At 44.8% G+C, this 19,776-nt stretch overlaps 1 protein-coding gene across 6 annotated transcripts in view; it reads right to left on the bottom strand.

The window, feature by feature from the left end:
* The window catches only part of WWOX (WW domain containing oxidoreductase), a 908,337-nt gene that overhangs the window by 640,414 nt on the left and 248,147 nt on the right, over nt 1-19,776 (bottom strand). For all 6 annotated transcript variants that reach the window (XR_009730560.1, XR_009730559.1, XM_061385880.1 and 3 more), the window contains exons 7-8: nt 7,675-7,860; nt 1,711-1,975 (exon numbers count right to left, since the gene is read on the bottom strand). Coding sequence is in view for 4 of the 6 variants with exons in the window: in XM_061385880.1 (XP_061241864.1) it covers nt 1,711-1,975; nt 7,675-7,860 (451 nt within the window). In the remaining 2 variants the exon portion in view is untranslated. The remainder of the gene's footprint in view (nt 1-1,710; nt 1,976-7,674; nt 7,861-19,776) is intronic.

The following is a 19,776-nucleotide window of genomic DNA, read 5'->3' as shown; positions in this document are numbered from 1 at the left end:
ACGACATGGCTACCTGCCTGATTTCACTTGCTGGCACTTTCAGAAACCCTCCCGACACATCCAAGGAGCCTACAATACAGCCCGACTTAGCTAAACACATGTTTACATGCTGTGTTCATGTGAAGTGCTAGATCCCCTAACCCAAGAAACAGAAAACCACTCACCCCACTTTTTACTTTCCCAGAGCCAGCCTTCCTCCTCCTCCCCCTTGCACCATCCAGGGTTTTTAAGCCCTGGGATCTCATCACAGAATAAGAATCGTTGTCACTGTCCATCAAGGAGCCCTCAGTGAGTGGAGTCCACATCCAGCAGTGTACAGATGGTTACACCACCCTCCATGATGGTCTGAGTCATCACAGACCCACAGCGAGCTCTTTCCCATCATATTCCTCTGACTAGAGAAATCCGGAAGAAGAAAGAAGCAAGACTCTGGTTTCACAGAAAGGAGTTCTTTCGCTTCCACCAATATTCAAATAAATACAAGTGAGAAAATTCAAGACCCAGAAATTACAAAATATACTTGATGATTGGTCCACTGGTCATGAAGGTGCAGGGCCAGTGGAAAGTGAGAAAGAACGCTCCTCTCTCCTCTCCCACTTCCTAAGCGTGAACAACTCATCCACAGGCCAGACCAATATTCTTAAGACAATGAGCCAAAATCATGGCCAAAGATGCCCTTGCAGAAAACCTACTCTCATGCAATCACAGAAAATCAGGCAATAGGGGATCATCAGAAGCCTGTGACACACACTCCCCTTGAACTTGGAGAACTGCTCTCCAGAGCTCCTCTCACTTCTTTGGTTAAGTATTCAACTCCTGGATTATATCTATTCACTTTGCATAAGAAACACCTACGTGATTCAAATTTTTAAAACGCGCTTACTTTCTTCCTATGCACATCAAAAGATTTTCCCTGTTGTTGTAGATTTTCCGTGCTGTGTTGTCATCCACAAACATGAAGTTTAAGTAGGTGGGAAATTTTAGAGGCCTGTATTTTAGAAAAGTACCATACCAAAAATATTGTGTACAATGCACACTCTTCACTCAAATGACTTCCTACTCAATGCTTTCATGAAAGAAGTGTTCAGAGACAGCTGTAAGAGGGCCATCCAAAACAGGAAAACTTCACACTTACCTTGTGAAGTCCAAGTCGAAACACGGTAGTCTGAAGCACCCAAAGGACTTACCTTTGGTGAAGTACAGAATAAAATGTGCCTCCAGCTGACACAGGATGCTCCAGCAGAGGTTTACACCCATTAAAGGAAGCATTTAGAGCAAAAATACAGACTCTCAATGGAAACGGAGGAGCCACATTTGCCGAGAATGCAAAAGTCACAAACCCATGCTATTTACCTACTAACACAAAACAGTTTGGAAGGACTGTGCTTATTGGGAAAAAAAACAAAAAGATCACATCAAATGTAAACAAACCATCTCCATCAGCCATATTAACGCAATAGCAAAAACGCACATCTTCTCTCTGGGCCTTGGAGACATCTCTAGAGAAACAGATGCGAACTCAAGTCAACTGAAATGTGCTCAAGCGCCCCTCCTCATCCCTCTAAAAGGCCTGATGATGTGATGCTCAAGACCAGACTCATCCTCATGAGAGGTGAGAGGCCAAGGAAGCGAGTGTGCCTGGGTTTCTCTAGTACCCTTTCCGGAGAGGCGCACTAGAGGTGTGCATGGCAGCTGCGGCTGCTGACTCACCATGGACTTGGTGAAGGGTCTCGCCAAGGTGAAGAGCAGCGTGTACACCCACCAGCCACGGTGAAGGGCGGAGTACATCATGTTCCCGGGGTGCACTGCATTCGACGTGACCCCGCGGGGGGACAGGCGACGGTGGAGCTCGTTGGAGAATAGGATGTTGCACAGTTTGGACCGGTTGTAGGCCAGCATGGCCCAGTAGTCGTTTTTCGATGGAGAAAGGCGGCTAAAGTCTAGTTTTCCCGAGGAATCGTTAATATCTGTAAATCTAAAAAAAAAAGAAAATGTGATATGAATCTGTCAGCCCCTGACTTCTGATATAGCTTTGAGTTTTTATTAGAAATCTGAGAAAACCATGCAGAGGTGACTAAAATCTCAATTGGGTGAACATGGAAACAAAGTCTTAAAGAGAGACGATGGTGATTCCACAATAGAAACCAACCAGGTCCAAACACACGCTTAATAAAGGGCCAGACTCATAAACGGAGTGGTCTTCACTGGACCCCCATCCACTACCCCTGCTTCTAACATCTATTTTTTCAAAACCTTCAACAGGAAGTTCAAGGATAATTCAATTAAACGGGAAAACATGTTAAATAAAGGGCTGCTGCTTTTGGAAGCAGAAAGATACTGCATTCCTAACCCTTGACAGGGGTTTCCTGGGTTATTTTAGCCCGTGTTTGTGTCCTGTATGCTTTCTTTGGAGCATCCAAGTAAATATAGATGAGCCTTGCTGCCTCCAAGACTCTCATCCAGATTAAAAATTAATGATTATAAAGGGGTTATAACCTTGGTGAGGCGCCATCAGTGGTCTCATACGTTTAAAAGATAAATGTAAACAAAGCCAAAATGAGTGCTGGCAGGGTCTAATGTTTTCGAGTATACCCATGGCATGGATACACACAAATCAAAGTAAGTAGCTGACGTTTTATAATTGGGTCTGACGGAGTCGTTAAACACCAGCTGTTTGTTTCTTTCCTTCCTTTCTTCTTTTTTTAATGACGACAAAGTAGTGACTTCCCTAACAACCAGAAGAAGAAAGAAAGAAAGAAAGAAAAAAAAAAAACGATCATAACAGAAGGAATTCGGTCTCATATTCTTTAAGGAACCCTCAGAGTTTGCTGAATTAACTCCGGGCATTTTCCCCAAATGAGGGCACTGGGAACAAATGCTGAGGAAAAAGAAAGCAAAAGGTGAAGTGGAAATGACAGAACCACGTGGTAGTTCCTTAATACGAGCGAGCCATTCATGTGGAGCTAGGACCAAGAAATCCATGTCTTAATGGAAATTAAGTACCCCTTCTCCGGGACTCAGTCAGTGACATCCCATTTCTGGTACTAAATGACTTCGCCAAGACAAAGTCATCAGCAAAGCTGATGGCTGGGGACGTCAGTGTGGACAGTGAGGCCCTGAAATGGATCATTGGCTGGCTGTTTCCAGGCCCCCAGACCACGGGAAGAGCCCAGACTGCCGAGCTTCACCGTTTGGAGCAGTGGGACTTAGCGGGAAATTTGGAAACTTATGGGGCCTTTTTCTGGTTGTCATAACAATTGCCAGTGGGGCGCTGGGGACAGTGGATGCCCCGCCGGGCAAGGGGAGCCTTGTCAAGGAAGACAGCCCCTCCGGACGCGCATGTGGATGAAAGCCTGTGCGTAATTATCCGAGACTAGACTCGAACTGTGCTCTGCACAGATGCACCGTTCCAACAGCTACTGAACTTCCAAGAGTAGAGCGCCACAGCTACGTAAGTGAGGAAGGGGTGTGCTTTGGGATTCTGGGCGGGGGGAGGGGGAGGTGGGGCTTGACCCGAGACTGGTGGCACTGGAAGCCAAAGGCCACACACCTGCCAACAGTCAGCAGGTATGAAGATCCTGGTGGAGGGTCACGCACTCCAATGACTTTCCGTCCCTGGAGTCCTGCCAACGGGCTGACACGTTGGAACACATGCTATATTAGCTTCACAGTCATTTTGCCCCTACATTACAGGTAGGTAAGTCCACTGAGTTACAACATACGTATGCAGGGAAGTTATATTATTTCTGAATTTTATTTCAACACAGTGATAAGGTGTTACAGAACAGCTGTCACACACACAGACACACATAAGGACTGCTGAGTCAAGGATACAATGGTCAAAGGTACTGGCCACTTCCCGGAAGTTCCACATGCTCTGGGAAGGAAAGAACATTGAGGCTTTAGACAACATCTAACAGGTACAGAGTGAATACAGCGTGCTCCGCTAACTCTCTGCTGTGTTCTCATCGCCCTTCTTGACACCTTTGCTTAGCCCAATCCAGCTCAGGTGTCACTTCTTCCAGGAGGCTCTCCCTGGCTAACTCTTCCTTGGCTTGCTATCACAACGATTTCTTGGGTGGCTGTGAGGGACAGGCTGAAAAGCCACGCAGAGCAGATGGAAATGAAGCGTCCATTTTCCAGGACCTGGTCCATCGTACTCCTACTGTTCAAGGACCTGCCACCCCTGCAACATGACCAGCAAGGCAAGCCAAGCCACCCTGGCACTCTGTGCCTCTCTTCTGACCATGCAGACCAATCCTCACCTGCTTCCAGGCCTAGACTGTGAATTCCCGAGAGAGGGACCGTGAGCTCCTTGAATGTTGCCTATGGCATAGAGTGGGGATTAAATACAGTACTAAAAAATTGAACCCATAGTCACGAGTTCATAATTCTAAATTAAGAGCCAAGTTCTCCTTATCACAAAAAGCTTTGTTCGAGCTTTGTGTGGAAGGCAAGTTTTGCCACTGGGTTCAGATGCTTTATGTTTTTCATGAATATTTGCAGGCAGCACTTTCTCATGTTGAGAGTGACTTCCTCGCTTTGGCTTTTTAAGGCTAATGCAGACTTGGGAACACTGGGTTAGATTCAACCCCTAAGAGGAGGTAGGTGTGCCTTCCTAATCCCCAACCTAGAAAGGAGGCCAAAACAAAACAGAACCCACCACGATGAGAAGTTAGATCGAACCAGGTTGAAGGGAAGTTTCGAGATGGAGAAGCAGCTATTAACACTAGGCCCTCCCTCTGCTTGCCATCAGCAGAGCCCAGGTTCCTGCCCCGCTGATCCCCTGAGCAGTGCACTCATTTCTAAGGCCTGATTAGCTTGTATTGACAGTCCTCCAGGGAGTGGGGGAGGGTGGGCAAGCTTTCTGATTCCTCTGAGCTGGGCCCTGCTTCCTGAAAAATGACCACGTTCACCTCTCAGCTCAAGAGGCAGCAAAACAAGTCTGCAAAGGCGGCCTACCCTGTTTTCCAGCTGAAACATCGACAAAGCCAAACAATAAAGTCTTAATAGAGTTCTCCTCCTCCCAGGACACTGACATGTTAACACTTGCTCTCTGGACAGTAACATCTGCTGTTGGAGAAGACCTCTATCTCGTATTTCTCTAAATACTTCTCCTTTATTTTATTTTTTTTAAACAGAGGATTTTTAAATAACCCAAGTAACATAATTAGGCTGGATTCTATGGAGACAAAAGCTAGTGTGTTCAAAGAATAGGACTGAATTTGCATCCGAGGCTGTGTGTGTGTGTGTGTGTGTGTGTGTGTGTGTGGCATCCTGGCACTCCACACAGCTGCAGCCCTTCAGCCAGCTCTCCACTCTTTTCATTCTATTTTAATTGGTATCTGGAAAATTTTTCACGGCAAGGAAGTTCTCATTTTCATAGGGTGGATTTGAGGTATGCAGAAACTCGACTCACTTGTTCTGATTCCAGATAAGTAACTAAAATACAGGGACGACTCAGGGAAGCTAATAAATATTTTGCCTTGGGGCAGTCTGGTATAACATTTTCTGCAAACATCGGACTTTATTTTTCCCCTAACAGGGGTCTTGACTCCAACGAAGAGATTCCGCCAAGGTTTATGGAGGTAATTAGACACCAGCCCTTCCGTTTTATGACACGGTTTTAGGGCTCTGGGTCCTTGAGCGGTGAGTGGGCACTCTCCCAGGCCTGTGTACCCAGTGTTCGCACTGGCTCTGGGGTGTGGCACGTGGGCAACAAACAGACGAGCTTGGGAGGATTAACATTTTGTATAAACACCCTTTAATATGGGCACAAGGTTGTCGGAAAGCAGAAAGCCAGCGCCCAGCACCAGACAGGAGCGGGCCTGATAACACGCACTTCAGGAAACTAAAATGGAGTGAACTCAAGAGGCCAAAGCCCCGCCTCCGACCCATCTATTCAATGAAATTAAGATTCGGATCTCCAAGGTAAGCACGAATTACACTGCAGTTAAGGGGAGAACAAAGACACCACATGAAATAACCATGTCAGATCCAGACTTAGAAGGGAAGCAGGCAGCTGACAATTCCATAGACTCGCCCATTAAATACCAGCTCATTTAAACCCATCCCGGGGTGCCCTCCACATCTGGCTAAAGACGGGGACTAGCAGGTTCATCCCCGCGCCTACCCCCACGGGGGCCTCCCCCTCATGCCTGAGCAGGGCCACTCCACTTCCAGGAACCTGGTCTGATTTGCAAAGATAAGGATGTCCAGATTTCGTTACCACCTCATTATGAGACGCTCCGTGTCTTTTAACACGGGGGAGGATTATTACCGGCATTTTCCTTTCATTTCGGCCGTCATAAATTTCAAACGGTAAAAGTAAATCTATCTGCAGCGTGTCACTTCGACCATAAGCCCCTGTGTTTGGGAGTGATAAACGGTTCAGGCTAACCCTTGGCTGGTCTCTCTCTTCCAAGTCCCAGGGGTTACATTTTATGGAAGCATGATTAAAAAAAATAAGCTTCATTCTGGGTCACTAAAACATCTCAGGACTTAAGTCGGAGAAGAGGAAGGGGGGAAAAAACAGGCCCTGGCACGTTCTTTTTCTCCAGCTACTTTGCTAGGAGTGAAAGCCCCCATCCACACCAGGAAAATCTCCATAATGTGTATTAAACTCTAGCCTCACCCGGCAGTTCCCTCATCCTCTCCCGGTACTTCTCTCGGTTGTTTATCCAACTCTAGAAACAAATACGCTGAAAATACGAGGAAATTTTCAAATGCCTTCCTAGTCGACTGAATATTCTCCTAATGGTAATAGAAAAGAATTGCCATCTGATGTTTTAATTGAAATTTTAACCAAAAGAGGCATGGCCAGATTTCTAATATGTTCTAACTACAGTCCTTTCCTTTCTACAATTACACAGCTAATGCCTGCATTGAATTCCCTAATTTCTCATTATAAAACAATTGGATTTCATCTCGCAGCCTTTAATTGCACTGTTTCTACTCCTAGAATAACTCACATTCTTCTTGGTGAGGTGGTGAAGCTGGAGAATGACAAATCAATAAAGGTCAGGCATTCAGATTTAATCAATTATTATTCCATCTCGAAGCAAAATCAATGAGGGCCTGAAGTATAGTTATAAAAACCATCTACCGTGCTATCCACACTACCCCTAAACAATCGCCCATCATCACAAAAAATAAATAAAACCTTGATAAGTTCAGGAGCCAGGTTGAGTACACACTTTTTGGAGAAGCACTGACGAAAATTATCTTCAAAAACAGAGGGCTTCCCTAGTGGCTCAGTGGTTTAGAATCCACCTGCCAATGCAGGAGACAGGGGTTGGATCCCTGATCCGGGAAGATCCCACGTGCCTTGGGGCAACTAAGCCCGTGCATCACAACTTTTGAGTATATACTCTAGAGCCTGGGAGTCGCAACGACTGAAGCCCGCACGAGGCACCTACTGAAGCCTGCGTGCTTTGGAGTCCATGAGCAAGAGAAGCCACTGCAGTGAGAAGCCTGGGCACAGCAACTAAAAAGGAGGTCCCCACTCGCCACAACCAGAGAAAAGCCCATGCAGCAACAAACACCCAGCACAGCCAAAAATAAATAAAATTATATATTTTTTAAAAACTCAAAAGAAACCCACCAAGAGCCTGGGGCGAGGACCGTTAGCTGGAAGGAAGAGGGCCGTGAAGAGAATGCCCCATTCTGACCCACCTATGGGACTCCGAGGAGACCACGACGACCCGGGCAGGCGCGGAGCGGCACAGGACGTCCTGCAGGAGCTGGACGAGGTAGAAGTGGCCCAGGTGGTTCACCTGGAAGGTGGTCTCCAGGCCGTCCTTTGTGAGGGTCCAGGGAAGCCCAAACACAGCTGCGTTGCACACAAGCACGTGAAGAGACCTGAAAAATAAAACCTCCCAGTGTTACGCAGACACAAACACTCTGAACCAAGGAGATCCATGCTCCCCGCCCCCTGGGAATAACCATTCTTCACTATCTTGCAGATCACAGGCAGCTGGAAATGGGACACCTTGGAATGTCACATCTGAGACAGTTCTGCTGGGGAAGGGCTTCAACTCTCAGTGGGTGACTGTGCTGAGCCGCTGGGGACCACGGGGTTCTCGCAGGCAAGACTTCCATTGCCAAAACTGAGACCACACTGGGCAAACTGGGAGGAGCTGGTCACCGTGCTTGGAATACAGGTTCTACCATCTATCTGAATCTGTGCTTCCTTTACCTACTAAATGAGCAGACTTACTTATATTTAAATTATCTTGTACAAAGCTGGTAAGACTGCATATTCCCATGCCATGGATATTAAGTTGAAAATACTTAAATCATGTATTAATATTTTCATTATATCATGAAAACTAGAAATATCTACATTACTTCACCCAGTAATCCTATTTCCAAGCAATGGGATACATTGGAGTGGCGGGGTTAGGGGCGTTCAAAGGATAGCAACTCATACCTCTAAAGGAAAATACATTATCATTGATAATGTTTAGAATTTCCATTGAATGATGACAATATAAAGCAAAGTAATGCTTAGTAATTTTATTAGTTATTTTTTTTAATGTATTTATTTTTAATTGGAGGATAATGAAAATATTGTACTGGTCCCCGCCCTACATCAACGTGAATCAGCCACAGGTGTACGCATGGCCCCTCCCTCCCACCTCATCCCACGAGCACCAGGCTGAGCTCCAGGCCTTACACACGACTTCCCATTAACTGTCCAGTTTACACATGGGAAGGAACACGTTTCAAAGCCACTCTCTCAATTTGTCCCACCTTCTCCTTCCCTGCTGTGTCCGCAGTCTGTGTTCTATGTCTGAGTTTCTATCCCTGCCCTGCAGGTCGATTCATCAGTACCATCTTTCTAGATTCCATCGTTAATAAACAATATTTGCCTTGCTGTTTCTGACCTACTTCACTCTGTCCCCCATTCTGCCCACACACAGGAAGATGGTTCCTACAGCCAACCCTACCCACTCCATATGCCACTGCTTCTGTACTGGGTTAAATGGTGGACCCAAAAGATAGGTTCACTAGGAACCTGTGAATGGGACCTTATTGGAGAAAAGGGTCTTTATAAATATTGATTAAGTTCAGGATTTTGAGATGAGATCACTCAGGAATAGGGGAAAATTAAATGCTACTGACAAGTGTTCTTACAAAAGAAGAGAAGGGCAGAAGGCACACAGAGAACACTCTGTGAAGACAGAGGCAGAGACCAGAGAGATGCATCTGCAAAGCAAGGGGGGTGGACGAGTGCCCACAGGCACCAGAAGCTGGTGAGGGGCGTGGACGGGACCCTCCCCCAGAGCGGCCAGGAGGGACCAACCCCGCAGACACCTCGGTTTCAGACTTTAGGCCTCCAGAACTGGGATAAATTAAATTCCTGCTTTTCTGTAAGCCACAAAGTATACAGTAATTTGTTACAGCAGCCCTAGGAGAAGGTGATGGCACACCACTCCAGAGCTCTTGCCTGGAAAATCCCACGGGTGGAGGAACCTGGTAGGCTGCAGTCCATGGGGTCGCTAGGAGTCGGACACGACTGAGCGACTTCACTTTCACTTTTCACTTTCATGCATTGGAGAAGGAAATGGCAACCCATTCCAGTGTTCTTGCCTGGAGAATCCCAGGGATCGGGGAGCCTGGTGGGCTGACGTCTATGGGGTCGCATAGCGTCGGACATGACTGAAGTGACATAGCAGCAGCAGCAGCAGCAAACTAGTACAGTTTCCAAGATTCATCCTCAAGGGTGAGTAATAATTATATATATATATGAGGTGGAATTATTAAATTGTGTATGAACTAGAAACAACTTAAAATTCAACAGCAGAGATTAGATAAATCAGCAATGATTAAGTCAGAGATTCCCAAACTTCTCAAGTCAACTGAAAAAGCAGGAAATTAAATGTTATATGTCTGATGCATATCCCTCCCTCCCCCACCAAAAAAAAGATTTTTATACATTCAGACAGCAAAACAGGAAGTAAAGAAAAATGTTAGCTCTGCCTGTGTAGGATATCATTAGACTGCTTACCTCTTATTTTTATGGTTTTTGTTATTGTTCAAATTTTCTTTATATGCATGGATTTCTTTAAAAAATTACTGAGATGCAATTCAATTCACAAGGCATACAATTTATCCTTCTGAAAGTGTGCAATTCAATGGTTTTTAATATATTCACAATTTGTGCAAGCATCATCACATGTTAATTTTACAATGTTTTCATATCCCCAAAAAGCAACCCCATATCCATTAATAGTCACTAACCACTCCCACCCCCAAGACACCATTAATCTGCTTGCTATCTGATAGATCTGCCTATTCTGGGTATTTCATATAAATGGAATCACACAGTACGTGGTCTTCTGTGGCTGACTTTCTTCATTACACCTAACGTTTCCAAGGTTCATCGTGTTGTCACAGGTTATCAGCTCTTCATTGTTTTCTATGGCCAAAACCTACACTGCATGGATACATCATGCTTTCACTGAACTATCTGCCAGCTGCTAGACATCCCAGTGTTTTCCATTTTTTTTGCTACTGTGAATATTACTGCTATAAACAGTCATTTACAAGTTACTGTGAAAATATATGTTTTTTATTTCTCTTGAGTATATGTATAGACATGGAACTGCCGGGTCATATGGTTAATTCTATGCTTAACTTCTTGAGGGATTGTGGGACTGTTTCCCAAAGAGTGGCTGTACCATTCTACATTTCAACCTGCAATACATTACAATCCCAGTTTCTCCACAATCTTGCCAATATGTGTCATGATCTATTTTTTTTAAGCCACCTTAGTGAGTATAAAGTGGTGCCTCAGTGTATTTTTATTTGCATTTCTCCAAAGGCTAATGATGCTGAGCATGTTTTTATGTATTTATTGGCAATTTATACTTTTGGAGAAACACCTATTGTCTATTTAGGTGCTGAGCCAATTTTTAATGGAGGTAATTATCTTATTGATTTATAAAAGTTCTTTATATATTTTGGATAAGAGTCTGTTATCAGCCCAATCTGCAAAATTTCTCTCTCATTCTCTACGTTGTCTTTTCACTTTCCTGATGGTATCACTGACAACACGAAAGTTTTAAATTTTGATGAAACACAATTTATATATAGATTGCCAGAAGAAATATCAATAACCTCAGATATGTAGACGACACCACCCTTATGGCAGAAAGTGAAGAACTAAAAAGTCTCTTGATGAAAGTGAAAGTGGAGAGTGAAAAAGTTGGCTTAAAGCTCAACATTCAGAAAACGAAGATCATGGCATCTGGTCCCATCAATTCATGGCAAATAGATGAGGAAACAGTGGAAACAGTGTCAGACTTTATTTTGGGGGGCTCCAAAATCACTGCAGATGGTGATTGCAGCCATGAAATTAAAAGACGCTTACTCCTTGGAGGAAAAGATATGACCAACCTAGATAGCATATTCAAAAGCAGAGACATTACTTTGCCAACAAAGGTCCGTCTAGTCAAGGCTATGGTTTTTCCAGTGGTCATGTATGGATGTGAGAGTTGGACTGTGAAGAAGGCTGAGCGCCAAAGAATTGATGCTTTTGAACTGTGGTGTTGGAGAAAACTCTTGAGAGTCCCTTGGACTGCAAGGAGATCCAACCAGTCCATTCTGAAGGAGATCAGCCCTGGGATTTCTTTGGAAGGAATGACGCTAAAGCTGAAACTCCAGTACTTTGGCCACCTCATGCGAAGAGTTGACTCATTGGAAAAGACTCTGATGCTGGGAGGGATTGGGGGCAGGAGGAGAAGGGGACGACACAGGATGAGATGGCTGGATGGCATCACTGACTTGATGGACCTGAGTCTGAGTGAACTCCGGGAGTTGGTGATGGACAGGGAGGCCTGGCGTGCTGCAATTCATGGGGTTGCAAAGAGTCGGGCACGACTGAGCGACTGAACTGAACTGAACTGAACTGATATACATTTGGCCGGGGGGGGGGGTCACTTGTGCTTTTGGGCTTATATCTAAGAAACCACTGCCTAACCCAACATCACAAAAATATACTGTCTTTCTTCTAAGTGGTTTATACAGTTTTAGCTCTTACATTTAGGTCGATGACCCATTTGATCTAATCTGTATAAATAGTGAACATGAGCAATCTAACTTCATTCTGTGACATGTGAACATCCAGTTGTTCTAAAATCATTTGTTGAAAAGACTATTCTTTCCCCCACTGAACTGTCTTGGCATTCTTGCTGATAACCAACTGACCACCTGTAAGAGTTTATTTATGGGCTCTTGACTCTATCCTATTATCTGCATGCTTATGCCAGGACCACACGGTCTTCATTACTGAAGCTCTGCAGTAAATTTTGAGAGTGGGAAATAGGAGGCCTCCAACTTTGTTCTTTTTGAAGCTTGCATTGGCTATTCGGGGTCCTTTATAGGCATGTATAAAGTTTTAGGATTGGCTTTTCAATTTCTACAAAAATTTCAGCAGCAGTGTTGACAGAGTTTGCATTATATTAGTAGGTTAATTTGGGGATTATGTACATCTTAACAACACTGTCTTCTATTCCATAAGTATGAGTATATTTATAATCATGTACATCTTCTTTTCTTAAAAAAAGGTATTCATGCAAACCGTATTATCACTGATGTCTCATAGGGAAATTGTTTATTTTTCTCTGTTGTCTGATCTATTTCCAACTTATCACCTACATAAAATCTAAATGTGGTGATGTGGTTGAGATCATGGGTGTTTGATAGGAATCATATGTTTTTCCCATATGATGCCCACTACAGTTGTCCACTCACAGCCCCTCAACAGCCTGATTGCTCTTAAGTAAAAGTGAAAGTCACTCACTTGTATCCAACTCTTGGCGACTCCATGGACTATACAGACCGCGGAATTCTCCAGGCCAGAAAACTGGAGTGGGGAGCCGTTCCCTTCTCCAGGGCAACTTCCCAAGTCAGGGATCAAACCCAGGTCTCCTGCATTGCAGGTGGATTCTGTACCAGCTGAGCCACCAGGGAAGCCCAATTGCTCTTTGAAGAGGTGGGCAAAAAATGCTTTGAAGCATCTGGTCTGCCTACAACATTCACCACATCCATTTCAACTCAAAGTAGAACTTACTCATCTGTAGCCAGGATAACCCATGCTTTTAAATAAAGCCATGTACACTAGAAAAAAATCTTGGGAGGAAGGGTGAAATGGAGAAGTGAATATATGATTTAGATATGCACTCCTTTCAGGTTGAATCTCAAATATTTGGTCTACTTTTTCAGAGTTGCTATTTTTTTTTTGAATGTTAAATATGAGTTAAGCACTTGCTAAAAGCTTTCTGTACATAAGAACCCTAGATGACATGTGTTATTATCTCCATTTATGGTCAGGAAAAAAGTGATTAGAGGCAGATTTCCTATGGAAGTATCAGAAACAGGTAAAATAAAGATGCACATAAGTGAGCAAGAATGAAATATAACATATAACAAGATGAAATAAAAACAATCATCTGACTTCAAGAATACTACGCAATACTTTCTTTATTAGATAAGCTCCCTAGAATGGCTATAGGAAGTGCTATGAGAAATTCTAGCTCAGTCAAGTCATTATACTTATGTGCTGAATGAGAACAGGAGCACACACCCCACCCAAAGATGTGACGGGCAAATGCCCAGGGTCTTGCAAGGTAGATGCCAGGTTGAATGGTCATCACTCCCTTTGTCTCCAGACCCTTCTGTTTTAGCCACAAGAAAAAATAAAGCTCTCAGAGTTGATTTTTTTTTTTTTCAGAGTTTCCTTATCTTTAAGACAGTCTGGGCATTTGGAATGCTGGCAGAACATTTCTCAATAACAACACCTTCTGCAGTTACCTCTATCCATGCCTGCACATTGGCTCAAGGAAATACACAGGGCATCAAACAAAGAAACTTGCTACCGAAGACCTCAGTCTGGACACAGGAGCCCACAGAGAACCTGGGAAATCCTTTGGTATTTCATCAAATTTAAAATACGCTTCATTAATGTTAATTGCACGACACCAGAGGCAAAATACACACTGCGTACCTAAAGCTCATCCCCTCTATTAATTAACAACAGGCTTATGGAATAGGAAACTATAAAGTGCTAGACTTTTTTTTTAATTGTAAAGACACTTAATTGGCTTGTACAAAAGGAAAAGAATTCCTTTCACCTCACTTTAATGAGGTTTTTATTATTCAAATGGCACATTTTGCTCAGTTTTGACTAAAAGCCACTGTGATTCAAAAGGTTCTGAGATGATGAATATTTACAGACTATCAAAAGGAAAGTTCAAACTAGAAAGACAGAATGAAAACAAAAATAGTATCATTCCAATCCCAAAGCCGATGCTATTAGTCAGCATTTTCAAGGACTGATTTTTCCCCCCCTTCTTTGATGGATTCTAGTCTGTAAGGGGAGAACCTGAGGGCTGTTCTCTGTGTGCACAGAACTGGAGCTTCCAGTGCAGGGGTGCTGCCCGTTCTCTGCAGTTAGTACACACCCACGGGGAAAGCGCCTCCATTTCTCTGGGCGTTCTCTGAGCACGCTGTTGGGAAAGTGACAATCCCTTCCTCCAGGGACAGTACGTGCCTTGGACCACAGAAGTACTGCTTCATGGAAAAGAGGGTGGAGTTCCAGAGACTTGCCAGTGGGCATGGCTGATTGTCATCAGTGGAAATGACCATGAACCAAGGCTTCTAGCCAGAGTAGCCTTAAGTGAGACTTCCTACTGGAAGGAGCAGTGAATGCTGACAATAAACAGAAAGGAGTCGGAGCCCAAAGGCTTTAGACAGCTGATCTCCACATTTTCTTCCTGCACTCCTCCTTCTTAAAAATTTAGGAATAAGTGACATTAAACATTATATAATTGCAGGTGTGCAGCCCTCAAGCATGCTGTTCACTGACACTCCCCTGTCTTTCTGGCCTCTTCAATCTCTCTATTGTCTCATTCTTGCTGTCCATCAGGCTAAATAGATTGTTCAGGCCAACAATTAGGAAAAAAAATCAGGAAAGAAAATCGTTAAGAAAATGAACGAAAGGAAGTCAGATGGAAGAGAGAAGGCTGGAGAGAGAAAGAAATGTCTAGTTGACATTGGGGCTTTTTCAAGCTGCACGAAGCCTCGCTCTTCCCATTTACAGACCATGGTTTCGAAATATTTGTCTCCATTCAGAATCTCCTGCCTCGTCTGAATCTCTCATCACCAAGGTGACTGATTTCTGCCCCACCACCGCCCAGAATCTCTCAAAGAGGCCTGGGGAGCGACGGCTTCTGGGTCCCGGCACCCAACGACCTCCCCTCTGTTGAAACTGGACATCTCTGTTGCAAGGGCCCCGGCTCCTCCCTGGTTCTGGCCCTCTTGGCTACCTCATATTCTAAGACACAGTCTATCCTCGGACCTCGTCCTCATGCCACCGCTGCCTCAGCTTCTGCCTCCTCCAGACCTTCCTCTTCAACCAGAGTTCCACCTCCAACCGCCTTTCATTCAGTCTAAACTCTTGTCCTGACAGCAATTTCACACAGGCTGGGACTCCAAACAACACCTCTACGAAGGTGAACTTCACGCCGACAGCACCAGGCCGACATCCCTCCCAGGCTCCGGAACCTCATCTCCACCCACCCTAAACCTCAACTCTGCATCTCCTCTCCCCAGGTCCTCCCCGCTTTCCTGACTTCCGTGTTTTCGCAGAAGGTGATACTCTCCAGTCAGTCACCTGACGATGAAAATGGGGAGAAGCCAGTAACTCTAGAGCCTTCAGCTACTATTAGTACTTGTCCAATCCCCTTCCTTTCCAATGGAGCGGAAGTGTGATAGTCTGTCTAGATCTCATTTATGGGTCCCACTGTACCTATTTCCAGCAGCCAAAAGCACTGACTTGTTCAGAAAATCGTCCCTGAGGGATGGGTGCCCTCACACCTGGAAAGTCATGTCCCACACCCAGATGTCCTCCTAACAAAGAGGACCAACTCTGGGATCCATTCTCCAGAGCTCCCTTTGCATCAGTCTCCACCTATATAACACCTGTTTCCTTCATTCTCCTTCTCATTCCCCCAGTAAACCATGTGAGCAAACACCCCTGTCCCAAGTCTGATCTCCAGGGACCTCGAGCTCAGACAACCTCTGTATTCCTTGTTTCTGCTTCTGTTGCCTTTAGCTCTAGTTACTGCAAAAGCCCACAGAGAGTCTTGCCAACACCTTTGGCTTTTTTGCTTTGTTTTTGTTTAGTCACTAAGTCATGTCCGACTGTTTTGTGACCCCATGGACTATAGCCTACCAGGCTCCGTTGTCTGTGGGATTTTTCAGGCAAGAATACTGGAGGGGGTTGCCATTTCCTCCTCCAAGCCAGGGCTCGAACCACATCTCCCGCATTGTAGGTGGATTTTTTACGGTTGAGCCACCTAATACCCTTGTTGAAGCTCTAATACCTTTGGCTTCTTTCTTACTTGATCCAGCATGAATACTGGGACCATATAAAACACATTCTAAGAGTCAATCAGAGAAATTGAAATGCATAAAACTAGATTACCGATAATCAGTATGAGATATAATGTGTTAAACTCTACCAGTAGCAAAAATTTAAAGGAGATATTTTCTACCTTTAGAATTAGCAGATTTTTATAGTATTATTCTATTTTCATTATGTTGTATAAAGTTGGTGGGAATATACATTCCTGCAACCGGAAATGCTTTCTGTTCAGCCAATATGTTTGTGGTAATTTATTACAAAGCAAGAGAAAGCTAATAGAGTGCGGTAATAAACATTTGCTGTTTGGAGTCACTAAGTTTTGGGGGTAATTTAAGAGCAACAGATAACTAACACATGCATCATGCTACGTGAGAGAAGCCAGACTCAAAAAGCTAAATATGGAATGCTTCCATTTAAATAACATTCCAGAAAATGCAAAACTCTAGGGACAGGGGAAAAAAAAAATCAGTGGTTGCCAGGGGCTGGGTGTAAGGGGTGAGAATTACTTCACAGGGACACAGGGACAATTGAGAGGGTAAAGGAACTGCTCGGTATCTTGACTGTGTGACTCCTTGACTGTGTGTGTGTGTGTGTGTGTGTGTGTGTGTGTGTGCGCGCGCACGTGCCACAACTCACTGAACCACACGACTACAAGGGTGAATTTCAGCATCCCTAAAATACACCGCAACGTTACAACGGAGGGGAACCACAGTGCGCTGTGTGTTTCTCGGGGCTCCGCCCACACCCCTGGGGTGAGTGTCCTGCGTACACTGGCTGCACACTTGGGCCCCAGTCGTCTCTGGATCTCTGGGGCCGTTTGCAGAGTGCCGAGCACCCGAGAGGCAATGACCAAAACCGGTGAACCTAAGGGAAGTCAAGTGCACTTGTTTCCCAAGTTCCCTGGGCTTCACGGTCCTTCCGAGGAACCAAGTTCCCAAGAACACTGACCACCGGGGGCCAAGAGCCCATCGGCATCCTCCATAAACACCCACGGCCAGGCTCAACAGTGCCGACTCTTGCGAAGGCTCACGAGTAACTGGCAACAACCCAAGTCCAGGGCATTTCACGTGCTGATTGTACATGAACATCAGCTTCCGAGGGGCGGCATCGCCCAGGAAGCCTGGCCCACAGTTCTGTCTGGGCCTTGTCCATTCCTGCATTACGTAACATTTTCCAGCAGAGGCCACAATGGGTGAGGACAACTGTTACCTCTTCCAGGAGACAACTGTCAACGATCAGGAGGTCTTTGTTCTCAGGGTCTTGCATGCGGTAAGAAGGAAGCCTGGTGTACACACCAGAATGCATACGTCTGAATCAGTGCCATTTCTCCAATGCCATTTTGTCTACAAGCCATGACACAGCCATACTTTACAACAGATTATGACATCAGAGATGGCAGAAGAAAGCACGGGAAAGTGGGTTTGTTCTAGTTGATTAATAAAGAGACGCTTTGGAGACACCACCAAACTGATTTTGTCTCAAGAAACCTAAGAATCAGATAACATAATTTCAAGTCTGAGAAACGAGAAGGGCATTTAAAAAGAGCCTGAGAGTCCAGTAGCAGTCCAGTGGTTAAGGCCCTAGCTTCCACTACAGGTGGCCTGCATTTGATCTCTGGTCAGGGAACTAAGATATCAAAGATGCCAAAACAACAGCAAGAACAGGACCAGGTTAGAAATTAAATTTGGAGAAGCCTGGAAGGGAACAGAAAGAGAGATAAGACCCAGAGAATCAGAGGTCACTGCCTGAGAGAGAGAGAAGTAAGCCCTCTAAAAAATAATAATAAATAAATAAAAATAAAATAAAAAGAACCTGAGAGGAGCCATCACCGGGCTGAGTCACAGTGAAGATTTGTAAATTGAATGGTAACACGTGCCCCCAAAATGAGGCAGACTCTCACAGGTTAAATAAACACCCCGTAGAACGTTAATACAACTGTGCCTTTGGGGGACTCCAGTTCAGACACAGCAGAAGAATGAGCTAAGTGGAACGTTACGTAAAGGGAAATTCTTTTTAGTTCCTCCTCGAAACAGAAGGGCACACCATCTGGGGCATCTCTCCAGTGAGCTGCAGGAATTCATACTATTTGGAAATACTCTGAAATTCAAGAGAGAGGGCCTGAGGATGCAAAATCCCAAAAGTAACTGTTGTTCAGTCTGACCTGGCGTTCAGCTGTCCTTTTCTTCCAGAAAAGGAAGAGGAAAAAAGAAATTACTATAGAATTCCAAGGTGGATCCTTGCTTCAGAAACAAGGGCTGGTTTATTTTGAGCTCCAGGATGGCAGCATAAAAGTGACCACAGAAGTTCTCTCTGCAACTACACCAACCCAGGGAAGGCGCCTCAGTCTCCACCAAGTGACCTGCCAAGACCTCAACTGCCCAAACGGCAGCGTTCGTGCCCCTAGTAAAATTCGGAATGATTTCAGGTGGAACACAGGCAAACTTTAAAAAATGCTTATTTACTGGAATGCACTAGAAAAAAAATATATATATATATCATCAGCTCTCAAATGCACAAGGAAATAAAAGGCAACGATACGGACTTGCCTGGTGGTCCAGTGGCTAGGACGCCCCACTCCCAGGGCTGGGGGCATGGCTTCAACCCCCGGTCAGGGGACCAGATCCCGCACGCTGCAACTAGGTTTGCCTGCCGTAACGAAATGCCCCGCGCGGCACAACTAGGACCTGGGACAATCAAATACACACTATTTCTTTAAAAAGTAAAGGCTTCCCTGGTGGCTCAGACGGTAAAGCGTCTCCCTGCAATATGGGAGACCCGGGTCCGATCCCTGGGTCAGGAAGATCCTCTGGAGAAGGAAATGGCAACCCACTCCAGTACCCTTGCCTGGAAAATCCCATGGACGGAGGAGCCTGGCAGGCTACAGTCTATGGGTCAGAAAGAGTCAGACACAACTGAGCGATTTCACTTTTAAAAAATACTTACCTTGCTTGATAGCTATGAGAATTAGAAAAAAACCTAAAATGCCCAGCACTAGCCATGACAAAGAGGGTACCTGAAACAGGCTTTTTTTTTTTTTTCCCAGCTGCCTGTTTTCTGGACCTTGGGCTACACTCTGGGGACACAACAGCCAACAATAATGTAGAGACATGAAATATCTGTATAGTTGTCTCCACATTTAGAAAATACCTATATATTGTTTCCTATGCCCTTACTCAATATCTCTGGGAGACGAGACCCGGAAAAAATATGAAAGGAAATAAAGTAAGTAAAATAAGAGAAATATGAACACATGAACTCAACATCAGCTCAGGCAGTCAGTGACCATCTAGCTGCTGCGCTGCTAAATGTTAGAGGACTGGCATACTTCAAGACAGTGAAGGACA

The sequence above is a fragment of the Bos javanicus genome, chromosome 18 (assembly GCF_032452875.1).
Source record: "Bos javanicus breed banteng chromosome 18, ARS-OSU_banteng_1.0, whole genome shotgun sequence".
Lineage (NCBI taxonomy): Eukaryota > Metazoa > Chordata > Mammalia > Artiodactyla > Bovidae > Bos > Bos javanicus.
The sequence above is the reverse complement of the archived record's forward strand: the minus strand, read 5'-3'. Positions and strand labels throughout refer to the sequence as shown.